This window comes from Cupressus sempervirens, chromosome 3 (genome assembly GCF_028749045.1).
Source record: "Cupressus sempervirens isolate cs-2001-9-10 chromosome 3, ASM2874904v1, whole genome shotgun sequence".
NCBI classification, from domain to species: domain Eukaryota; kingdom Viridiplantae; phylum Streptophyta; class Pinopsida; order Cupressales; family Cupressaceae; genus Cupressus; species Cupressus sempervirens.
Window position 1 is genome coordinate 396062223 of NC_143120.1, and position 12713 is coordinate 396074935.

The 12713-nt window shown below is 36.9% G+C and overlaps 1 protein-coding gene across 4 annotated transcripts in view; it reads right to left on the reverse strand.

Moving 5' to 3' along the window:
* Positions 1-8424: 8424 nt before the first annotated feature.
* Positions 8425-12713, reverse strand: part of LOC149566687 (uncharacterized) — a 289371-nt gene continuing 285082 nt past the window's right edge. For 3 of the 4 annotated variants that reach the window (XM_089820000.1, XM_089819997.1, XM_089819995.1), the window contains 2 exons: positions 8887-8960; positions 8425-8774 (listed from right to left, as the gene is read on the reverse strand). In XM_089820000.1, the coding sequence (XP_089676126.1) occupies positions 8755-8774; positions 8887-8960 (94 nt within the window). In that variant the 3' untranslated portion in view covers positions 8425-8754. The remainder of the gene's footprint in view (positions 8775-8886; positions 8961-12713) is intronic. The other variant, XM_089819998.1, reaches the window with a different exon arrangement.

Consider the following 12713-nt stretch of genomic DNA (forward strand, 5'->3'; position numbering starts at 1 on the left):
TCAAAGAGAGGAACAACACCGCTAGTCATTGAAGCAAGCAATGACTAGCTCCCATGACTTATACATTATTCCTTTTTTCACACATGTCCATGTTCTGAAATTCAAGCTCCGATTTACTCTTTAACTAGTTTTAGAGCTTGTGTTAAACATTTGAACTTATTGATCAATAAAGCGTTACATTTTAGAAAAGCATGTAAAAATCAATTTAATGTGTTTTTTCTTCATCAAACGTAATGTTTCAGCTTCTTGTTTTAAATGAAATGAAAGCACTTGTTCTTGGCAAAACATAAAAATGCACCTTTGATTGGCATAACTGTAGTTCTACCTAAATTTTAGCTAGGGGCCAAATTTTAGGTAATAGTACCATAACAATATCATTTGGACCATGTTTGATGTAATGCCTTGCAAAGTTGAAATATATTGTTATCTTTAAATTAGTTGTTAAAAAACTATTATGCTTCTTGTGACATATTGTTTGCATGAAGTTCACCCTTGTCAATCCACCCTTCAAGCTATGCTTATTACAACCTAAATCATTATGATGCTGCTCTTGATTACTTGTGGTTCACAATATTTCTTATTTCTTAAAATGTTGATTTTCTCATGATTCACTTGTACTAGTGCTTTAGACCAATATTATTTGTTGATTCTACTTGGCCATCTGAAACATATATTGTTGGCCCTCTAAAGAATTTTCTCATTTATGATTATCACTTAGATGTTATGTGTTTACCATCATGGTACCTTGGCCACTTAGAAATACATTCTTTCTTCTTTCCTAACATAAATAAAATGTCGCATGTGGTATCTACACAAATAGTTATCTTTTGTAACAATAAATCCTTTAAAATTGTTTGTCTTCTCATTGCTCACTTTTTGATTAGTGTTGAGTATACATAATTATCTCTTAATTACATTTTTAATTCTTTGTCTCTTACTAGCAAGTTGGACTCAAATCCTTATGAAAGGCAAATTTACTTCCACTTGCTAACTAGAGACTCCTATCACTACACAAGAAGCAAAGTAGCTAGAGACAAACCATTATCTTTCCAATTTGTAGTTTTTTTTTTTTTTTTTTTGTGTGTGTGTGTGTGTGTGTGTGTGTGTAGGTAGATTAGAGTTCAATCATTGCTTAGATACGTCGAATCTAATATCTTGCTATTCACAGTTTCAAGATATAGAGAGAATGAGTATTCCTTAAAAATTCAAGGCTCAAGGCATTCAAATACTCAGGGGCACACAAACAAGGCTTTTTTCATTTTTGTTAGTCATTCAACAATGATTGCCTTTTCTTTTCTCTTTACTTTTCTTTAATGTGCACATATTCATATATGATTTTCAAATTGAAAATTCAATAAAAATTATATTCTAGCTAGTTTCATAACTTGTGTGGAGGATTTGTATAATACTTTGATGAATAAAATTACAATTTCAAATTATTTTTTACAAAGTGTTATTTCTATGTTTTGATCTTCCTCATTAAATGTAATAATTCAGATTTGCATAAAAATTTCAAAGTTACCAAATTAATCTTCAAAACATATAATGCACATTTTGATTTGACATGACTTTGGCTCAACCTGAATTGAGTTGGGAGTGAAATTTAAGTAACAATGCTTTTCATGTTTAGGGTCTACACCCCCTTTGTGTCCCCTTTTAGCCATGGGATTTGGCAATGCCCCACATTAATTTATTAAAATCCAAAATGAAAAATGAAAGGCACTAACAATAATCCCACATCCCCCACCGCCCCGCCCCCCCCCCCCCCCCTCTCTCTCTCTCTCTCTATTTTTCCATGTTTCATTGTTGATAAGATTAACCAATATGACAACAAATAAATTGCCTAAACTACCATATCTATGAGCATAATGTAATTTGAGTCATATTGTTCCTAACGTCTTATATATGCTAAAGACACTAAACATGACCATCACATGCTTTTAAATTCTAGCTGGTAACATTGTTTTTTTGTTGCTTTTTCCATCATATTTCCGACATATTGAATTGCTATAGAAAAGTTACCTAAGAAATGACAAAAATAAATTTTCTATAAAGAAGTTGTGTACTTGTCACTATTCAATGCTGAAACATTGAGTGAAAAGGAACTTTTTATTATTCAATAATCAAACATTCATTGAATAAGAAATATGAACATTAGAATGACAATTATATAGTTTCTGAAATAATGTGACATCATTGTGATTTCTATTTTGTACTTCATTTCATGGCAGTTTTCTACAAACATACTTCTTTGATCAGTACAAATTTCATCCACTTATTGCATATCCATGTTTGAAATAAAGGAGGGATGAAAAATTATTCAAGCTGAAAGAGAAACAAGAACAAACAGAGATAGGGCATCAAACAACCCTATCAAGATCAACCAAGTGATCAAGTTGATGGGACAAGCTCATCGGAAGTTGAGTCTTATCAACAATGTCCCAATTACACATATGGTCAGAAGCATACTCCGCCAAACAATCAACAACACTATTCCATTCTTTGCGAATATGAGTGAAAGTAACAGACTCCAAAGAAGTATACAAATTATGAATCTAGTCCGCAATCAAAGCTAACTTCCAACTAAAAACTTCAAAATATTGCTGATTCAAACGACATATCACCACATGTGAGTCAGATTCATAGATAAGCCTTCTCCAACCAAGGCCACAAGCATTCTTCACAACATACAAAATGGCCTCTATTAGGTTGTTAGTATTATGACCTTTATAAATAGAAAACAAAAATTGGACATCCCCCTGACTATATCTACCAACACCACCAATGCTAGTAGGGCCTGGATTTCCCTTGGAAGACCCATTCATGTTGATTTTAAGAATACCCTGTGGAGGGGCACTTCACTTCCCCACCCTATTTATCATTCGCAAGGGATGTCTACACATCTTTCTTAGTAGTTTCCATGTGAGGGGGGAATATTCAGATGATTATTGGAAATATCCTCCCATGGTTCCATGGCCTCAAAAGTGTCACATTTTGTAGAAACAATTTCCCCCAAAGAATGGAAAATTTTCCACTATAAGTGAGGAACCTCTAAAAACTCATCCTTGAAGATACAACGATTCCTTTCCAACCAGATATGCCAAATAATAGAGGGTCCAAGAGTCCAGACAACTTGAAGAAATGAAGTCTTGATAGGAGCCTTACCCTAGTGAGCAAGGAATTCTGCCAGTGAGGAAACATGCCAACAGGAATGGTTCCACAAATTCCACCAAGAGTGCCAAACATGTCTAGTGAAAGAGCATTGGAAAAAGAGATGAGAGATATTTTCTTCACCAGTCTAGCATAGAACACACATTGAGGGTCCTTGGAGGCCACGCTTGCATAAATTATCCCACATAAGACATCGGCTATGGACCACCAACCACATAAAAAAATTACATTTGGCCCATGAAAACTTGTACTAGACTTGCTTCCACCAAGGCATTTGAATGTCCCCCAACGTCTGCCAAAGAAGCTCAACATATCTTGCAGAGCTGAAAATTTTCCAGACAAATCTTTGTTGTCCCAAGAAAGAACATCATTACCCACCAAAGTAGTACACTCACGAGATTGCAAAATCTGAAACAACTCCTTCCTATCGTCAGATCCTCCCGGAGGCCATTCAGAAGGGTGTTTTCAATGAAAGGAAGGAACCAAACCTCTAACACACCCTATCTTATAAAAATCAATTGTGTCCCAACCAACAACACTAAAATTTTGATAGAGGGCATGCAACTGAGGATGAGTGGTAAGAATAGGAGGGTGCCCATCCCAAGAGTCAAGCCAAAATAAAGCTTGTGATCTCGAATGACAAATCCACAAGAGATCATCTTTAACCAACTGAGCTCCAAACTTTAGTTTATTCCAAATCATGGATCCTCTCCCTTCCAGAGGAAAGCGGTGAACTTCAACCACAACAATATTTGGAAAATATTTATGGGTGAGAATATGAGCCCAAAGTTGATGTTGGTTAGTACACTAATGCTAATAAAGTTTTGTAGTGAGAACCTGTCCATTTAAAATAGTTGATCGTAAGCCAAGGCCACCCTCCTTTTGAGGTCTACACACTGTTTCCCATTTATCCAAACTCCATTTAGAAGTTGAAAGGTTCCCACTCCAAAGGAATTGACAAGATAGAGCATCCAATTCCTGAAGAAAATACATAGGAGCACCTGAACAAAACACATGTAAATAGGAAGGGCTTGAATAACCGATTTTAATAGAGTCAGGCGAGCAACAGTTGATAGCCATCGATGAGTCCAATGATTAACCTTTTGCTGTAGTTTATCAAGAAAAACTTGCCAGGAAGATCTAGGATGTCTACCAATAGTAAGAGGGATACCCAAATAAATAAAAGGAAGAGACCCAATTTGAAACCTCAAAATAGGAGCAATACGCCTTTGAATAGCCTGGGGAGTATTGAAGAAAAAAATGGAAGATTTGTTCTCATCAACTTTCTATCCCAAAGCTGCAAGATACACATCCAAATCATGAATAAAAGAAGTAGCTTCCTAAAGACGGGCCTGTCCCATAAATGAAGTATCATCCACAAATTGAAGATGCAAAATAGGAGGCAAGCCAGCACCCCATTTCCACCCATGAATCAAACCCTGGTGAGCATGAAGCTTAAGAAAGCGACCCAAACCCTCAACTAGAATGATAAAGAGATAAGGTGAAATAGGATCCCATTGGCAAAGTCCTCTAGAGGCACCAAAGGGCTTTGAAGGAACACCATTCACCAGAACAGAAAAAGAAGCTGAAGTAACACAACTCATAATCCAGTTCACCCATTGTTGAAAGAAACCAAAGGCCAAGAGGATCTTTTGGAAAAAACTCCATTTGACTCTATCATAAGCCTTAGCCATATCCAACTTAATGAACATAGCTTGCTCTTTTGATGTATGCATAGAATGAATAACTTCAGAAGTAATAACAATTCCATCAAAAATTTGCTTAGCAACCACAAAACCACCTTGTTCCTCTGAAATCACAACCGGAAGGCATATCTTGGAGTCTGTCAGCAATCAATTTGGTGATAATTTTGTAAACAACATTACAAAGAGCAATGGGACGAAAGGAGTCAAGATTGTCAACACCTTCTTTCTTAGGGATAAGAGTTAGTAAAGTACAATTCAATGCATGAAGCATTTTCTTATTCTGAAGGGATTCCTTAACCACCTCCAAGAGATCCATATTAATAATTTCTCAAAATTCCTGAAAGAATTCCATAGGGAAGCCATCTGGGCCTGGAGCTTTACCTTTATTCATCCCAAGCACAACCTCTTCAAGTTTAGATATCAAAATTGGACGAAGAAGAGAATCATTCATAGCATTAGTGATAAGAGAAGGAATGCATGAAAGAATTAAGTTCTCCTCCTCAGCTATAGGTTGAGAATCCTCAATAAAAAGGTTAGGATAAAATTGAAGGGCTTCCTTGGTCATAACATATTGAGAAGAAATCTTAAGTCCTTCAATAGTAACAAGAGAAGAAATATACCCTTTATTATGACAAGTCTGAACAGAATGATGAAAAATGGCAGTATTTCTATTTCCTTCCTGCAGCCAATCAATGCGAGCCTTTTGTTTCTAGTAAATCTCTTCCCGAAGTTCCCATTCTTCCACATCTCGCATAGCCTGGGATTCAGCCTTGGCAAGAGCCTCTATAAGCCCAAAGTCCTTGATTTGGCAAGTAATCACTGCAAGATGATCTAGAGCATTCCTCTTTCTAGATTGAAGGTTCCCAAAGCTTGAAGTATTCCATCTCTTAAGACAATATTTGACATATTTAAGTTTCTGCTCAAAGACAAACATAACCGTGCCATAAGCTGGGCCACCCTCTCTCCACCACTTAGCCACCAAATCATAAAGGGACGAGTCTCAGAGCTACATAAGCTAGAATCTAAAAGAAGGGTTCTTAGGGAGTGCAACAGGAGAAGAAGAGAACTTAATCGACCAATGATCAAAACCTCCAATCAAGAATTTCAAAACTTGTAATTAGGCCACCGCCAACCCAATAACATGAAACCAAAAACCTATCCAAACATTTTGAGATAGCTTCTTGACCACTCCGTCTATTGTTCCAAGTGAAAACCCCATTTAAAGGCTTAACATCAACAACAAAAAGAACATCCACTTGGGCTTGAAAAATATCAGAAGCAGGGCCAAGCCTAGGCCAACCTCCTCTTTTCTCCTTAGGACTTAAAATAGAATTAAAATTGCCTCCTAAAATCCAAGGAAAATAAGGAGCACAAGAACGCACATACCTAATGTGATCCCAGAGATGAATCTTCCCACGAATGTCAATGGGGGCATAAACATTTGTCACAAGAATAGTCTCACCAGAGTCCAAGACAGTAGCCACCATAGAGATTGAGTAATGACTATAAATCCACCAAAGGGGAGAAATCTTTCAAGGGTCCCAGAATAGAGCCAAACCTCCAGAATTCCCTTGTGAACCAATACTTTGACAGTGACCAACATACCAAATGCGTGGAGCATGCTGATGCATAACCTCAACATAAACCTTAGTCTCTTGAACACAAAAGACATCTAGAGAATCAATTGCAATCAAATCATGAATAGCTTTTTGACGACAGGTGCTATTCAAACCCCTCACATTCCAAGAGAGAATGATCATTGAGGGGTTTGAGAAAAGTGAGCATCAATAGGTTTAACAAACCCAGATTCCACCAATAGATCTCCAATCATTTTTATCTTTTCAAGGTCTATCTTCCACCCTTTTGAGGAGCTATTAGCAAGACTTTTCTTAAGGGGTCATTGTTGCACTCCCAATTTATGGGATGAACCCTTATTTTGAGATGAAACTAAAACTTCTCTAGCTAAATCTGCCAAAACAATGTCATCCTCTATGGAATTATTTAAAGTCACCCAAGCCACTTCTTGTCCCTGAATAGCTTGAACTGGTTCTAGTTCAAGAGCTGGTACAACCTCCATACTGACCCCAACACTATTAGAACTGACCACATGCGGAACCCCTTCTTCCAAAGCTAAATTCTCCAGCACCTCAAATTGTTAAAGCTTCCATCTGTCTGTCTATCCTTGAATGGCCTCTTCTGACCTCATCCTTTAGCCTTAATTTTAACACGCACAAATCCTTTCTTGTCCTTTCCTTGAGGTTCAACCATCATGGGAGCTTTCCTTTTGTCCTCTTTACCCAGAGGAGGAGGTGCTGAAGAGGGGGAATGAGCTTCCTTACGAACTTTAGGACAATGTCGTAGGAGATGGCCATACTCATGACAAAACCAACATCGAAAAGGTAGAGATTCATAATCTAACAGCTGAATCCATGATGAAGATCCCAAACAAATTTCCATCAAATTCGGTAGGGAATTATTTAGATCTATCGCAACACAAATCTGGGCAAAAGAAATCACCTTTTTATTAACGGTTTGTGTAGCAACTGACACAAGCTTTCCCAAGAGACTAGCAATTTTATGTAAAATGTCTTCTTGCCAAAACTCTAGGGGGAGGCTAGGTAGACGAACCCAAATAGGAACTCGAGAAGGCATCTTTTCAGCTGAATTAAAACCTGCATACCATGGTTTAATAAATAATATAACTTGATTATAAAAATATGGGCCACCTTCAAATACTCTATTGTGATCTACAATATTCGAGAAAATAACCATAAAATAGCTATTTGTTGCAAGCATAATGTCCATATCTCCTTCAATCTGCCAGGAACGCTGGATCCAAGCCTCAAGAGTGGACAAAGGAATATGAATACCAAGAAACTGACAACTTAGAGCATGTCTACTCTAATATGAGACATCTTCTTCCACCAAATCAAGAGGAATGACCAAAACTGGGTGATCCTGAGTTCTAGGAAGACACCCATTGACCTTCTTCATATTAGGGCTAGCACTCGTATAAAATGTATCTGCTTGCTGTGCATGCATGCTTGAAGAGGACCCATTATGAGCCTTGTGCATGCAAGAAAGATCCACAATTGATGCCATAGAAATCTTTGCCATGCAAAGATTGAAGCCAGGGAAACAAACAAAAACTAGAACAGCTGCCAGCAAACTGAAAAAGTCCCCGCAGACGCCAAACAAAAACAAAACCCACTGTAATAAACAAAAAACTACCCTGCTGCTGAAATGCTTCCACAGAACCCCCGCATGCAAACCTGCAACCAAGCTAGGGCACCTCCATCTCCATCAAGATCCTTGCATATCCATGTTCTTTATTGGCTTGGGGCACATGTATTGACTGACTATACTTGTTAACTCATATAAGCATATTGGCCTCATTAGTCTTCCAATTTATATTTTAAAAATTTCAATCAATATAAATGCATTTTGAAATTGAACGGTATAAAATTCTCCACTCTAAACTCTATCTAATGAAGAGAAAATAGATCCTAAGAACTGCTCATGTTTTGTATACAAATGCTCAGCATCATGCAAGGCTAATTGTCATTTATTTTATTGACTCCTAATGTATGATTGAAATATTTCCTTCCCATGCTATTCTACATTGTGTTGTTTTGGTTTTTGGTTTGATGTTGAACAGATCAAAGTGCCAAAGAACCAATAGAGGACTATATATAATACATCACTGAAATTAGACAGGCAAATGTGCTCCTTCAAGAAGCATCTCAGTATAAATCTCAATGAACTGGAAAAACTGACGCAGAGTCAAACAAAGTTTAACAAAACTAATAGCATTTCTCCCAACTCAAAGGGCAACCTTATCCTGGTTGCTAAATTTTGAATACATCCCCATGGAAACTCAAATTCTACAATTTGCAGCTGAAACACAGTGGAAGACAACATGTGTTAGAAAGACTCTAGCCAGCTAATCAGAGTTAGCATACAGGTTTTAAAGGGAAACTTTTGCCTGAGTGAAGAAAATCTCCCTTACCACAATAGACGAACTGGTTGAAATCTAGTGTAATTCGACCCTGTTTTGTGGTGTCAAAAGTTGTGAACAAGTTTCTGCAACATAAGAAAGTATAATTAAAATTTACATTAAGAGTGAAAACAATAACTGAATATCAATATGAATCCAAACTGCTATTTGGTAATTGGTTCATTCATGTCGGTATCTCTATGATACTTTGCATTCAGTCAATTTTGTATTCATATATCAGGTCATTATCACCATGATATCAATGTCAACTAAGTTTTTCCTTTTGCCAAGTTGCAAAGCTATCTGATCATGGTCCAGTCTTTCGATCAACGTGCTTACAGATTACTTGAGGATGGATCATGCAAAATGAAGAATGAAAGTTTCCTGATTCATAGTAGTTCCAGTTGTGGATACAAAAGGAGTTGGCAAAGCATGGTCTGTAAACAAGATTGGAAAACATCTAAGCACACTCCTCCAGCATGCAACCTATTTAGCAAAATCAGCAAGAGTCAAGATCCAAAGAAAAGCTAAAGATAAACACACTTTTCAAGTGTCAAAGCCAACTCAGAGTTCCGTCCGATATAAGGGAAAGGCAGAGAAGTGCTAAGTAAAATGCACTATGGTTTAGGGTGCAGACCCATGAGGGGAGCTTTGGGATGTATTTTTATGGAGTGGAAAGTTCCATGAGGTGAATATTTTTTTTTTCTACAGAACTAATTGGAATCTCTTCCTCAAAAGTAGCAGCCCATACTTTTGGGTGCAAATTCAAGTGGGTGGAAAAGGTGGAGGAGCTAGAAATTGCCCCACCATCTTAAGCTATTTTCCTGTCAATCATATTTAAAACTCCAATTCTTATCTTTTTTTTTTGGGTTATTTAGTCATGTAAATTGAATATGCTAAATAAAAAAATACACGAGACCACCAGATTCCATAAATTGTGAAGCTTAAACTTCTAAGCATGAACTCCTCTAAAAAATTCATGCGTCCTCTCACTTTAAAATAATCCTAAAAAATCTCAGCAGCACCTGCAGATTCTTTTTAGGAAGCTACACTCCATAGGACCACATCCTTACAATGTTTGAAATTGTCACTTGAAGAGGGGATTGAAGCAGTGTAAAGGTTGAAATTGTATAAAGAGAAGACTATTTTGGAACTTCTGTTAGATAATTTGAATCCATACCTTTTTAAATTGTCCATGTGTCTGATACAACTGCTGGACAAAAGATTATACAAGTGAAGACCAAATAGATGATTCCAAGGAGATTTTTTAGAGTGCAAATTCTGGCCGGTGGCAAAGATGGGGGTCTCGAAATTGCCCCACCAAATTAAGATTTTTTTCTGCCACATGCCAATCATATAAAAAATCCCAATTCACATCAATAATTTTTTTAAACTTTTTTTGTTATTTAGACATGTAAATAGAATATACTAAATAAATTTTTTTGTGAGACTACCAACTTCCACAATTGTGGAGCTTGAGCCTTTAAACATGAACTCCACTACAAAATTAATGGGAACTTCCACTTTGAAATAATCCTAGAAAATCTCAGCAGCACCTGCTGAATATTTTTAGTGCTGCTGCAATGCTCTAGGATCCCACCTTCCATAGGATTGCACCCTTTGAGCGTTTGAAATTGTCACTTGAAGGGGGGATCAAACCAGTATAAATTTGAAATTTCTATAAAGAGAAGACTATTTTGGAACTTCTGTTAAATGTGTAGTTAATTCAGATCATTACCTTTTTAAATTGTCCATGTCTGCTGGAAAAATTTACACAAATGAAGACCAAGTAGCACCCCGAGTTGCATAGAATGCTACAGAATTTGTATGACAAGTGACATAGAGGGTATTCCCATATTAGACTCCCACATATAAATAGTTGACAAGAGTGAAATTTGCAATAATATTTCATTGCAAATAAGCATAAAATGTATTATTTATAAGGGTAAATTAGTAACCGTACTAGTTTATGGTCTTTGCTGTATCATGTTGAGGGAAATGTTGGAAGTTAAAATGAAATTGCAGGTTTGTTTGGAGTCTTAGAGCCTATTATAGGCCTAACTGTTGCATCCAGGCTTAGTGTTGTTTGCAAAATCTTTGAAGTAACTGCCACCTTTTTTGGAAGTCCTGCAGCTTGTGGACTGTGGCAGAAGGATGGAAAGACAGCTAAAAGTATCTAAGCTTTTTAAAAAGTTAGCGATACATGAATTTTGAACTCTACATCAATCTTCCACCTCCCTCAAGGATCTATTTTCTTTGCACTGATTTTCAAAATTAGATTCCATGTGCCTTAAATTTTGGATTCTGTGGTCATCCTTGAAACCATGTACTCCATAAGAGGTCACTAGATTTGTAGAGCAATCAGTCTGCATGTTTGGATCAAGCCCATTGACTTCTACTTCACAAGTATGACTTTTTATGTACTCATGTACCTCCAAATTTTCATGTAGTGGGGTTCATGCTTTGAATTTCTCACACTAGATTCGTTGGAGTTGGTTGTTTGATGCAGCTCAAGGCAGAAGAATCCCCAAAGGAGATGTCCTAGCCTCCAGCTATATAACCACATAGTGGAAACACAACAACAAGAAGCAACAATGCAAGATCTGATACCAAATTACAATAATTTGTTCATAAAATATAACTGATTACATGCAATATGCCTGGCTGTAAGGCCATCCGGGTTAGGGCCAATTACAAATAGCAATTATGTTAGCCTTATTTTGAGTCGCCATTGTTTGGTTTTTCTCTGTTTTCTTTTCAAATGCCCAAGTTAGCTATTGAACTAGCCTTCCTCAGTTTCATATTTCCCGAATATCATCAAACCTTGCATATGGAGGTTTACCCTGTGTTATTAGTCGCATCTCTTATGCCTTGAACCTCTTCGAACCCCTTTGAACCTCAGTTCGAAGTAGTTCAAAGAAGTTCAACCAAAGGATTTGATATTGACTATTTTTCCTGCAGGTGGGACCCGCCAAGCATTATGAGGATATTCTTTTGAACTACTTCGAACCACTTTGAACCTTAGTTTGAAACAGTTCGAAGTTGTTCTACTACTGAAATTTTTTGGGCGAAAAGTGCTCGCAATTTCCTAAGGATTCCTAGTCCTCGAGACATTAATTGAGGTGTCAGGAAGCAATGATTGGAGGTTGTGTTTTGATAAATTTCATTTCAAACACGAGCATGGTTGTCATCATGACTCGTAAGGGGGAAATCTCTCACTCGAAAGATAGATTGTTTGTCATAAATAGGTGATCATTGCAAAGACAATCGCAAAGGGGAATTATTAAATAAAGAGGTCTTGTCATGGATTTCAATGTATGAATTAGGCCACAACTAATTCACTATGAATGCCTCATTATGAGGCTGTACTTCCGCCTATATGTTCTAATTTCCCTTTAAAAGAACACAAGTTTCTCATTTTGTTGTTTATCGTGCGAAAGGATGAATTGAAAGAGAAGTGGCAGAAAGTGAAGGAAAAATGTCTGGTTTTTCTCAACAAACTATAGGTGAGAATACAAGAAACCCCTCCACCTTTGCTCTATCCTCTGCATTTGGAAGAAAGAATCAGTGTTGGGCTTTTATTTCCTTGTTTAAAATGAAGTCTGTTCTACATTTCTTCAGAAATATTTCCAGTTTGGAGTGTAGGAAGCCTGTTATTACTGATACTAACTTAGAGGGTGTCAAGGTTGAGAAATTACAAGCAAATTTCCTTGAATGAGTAGATGAAGTTAATGGTTGTATGGAAATTTTGACAAATGCTTTGGTTGAAGCTGCAACTTTTCCCCCTGCCCTATTGAGTCTTGAGTTACTTCAGCTATGCATTGACCACTATGATGTAA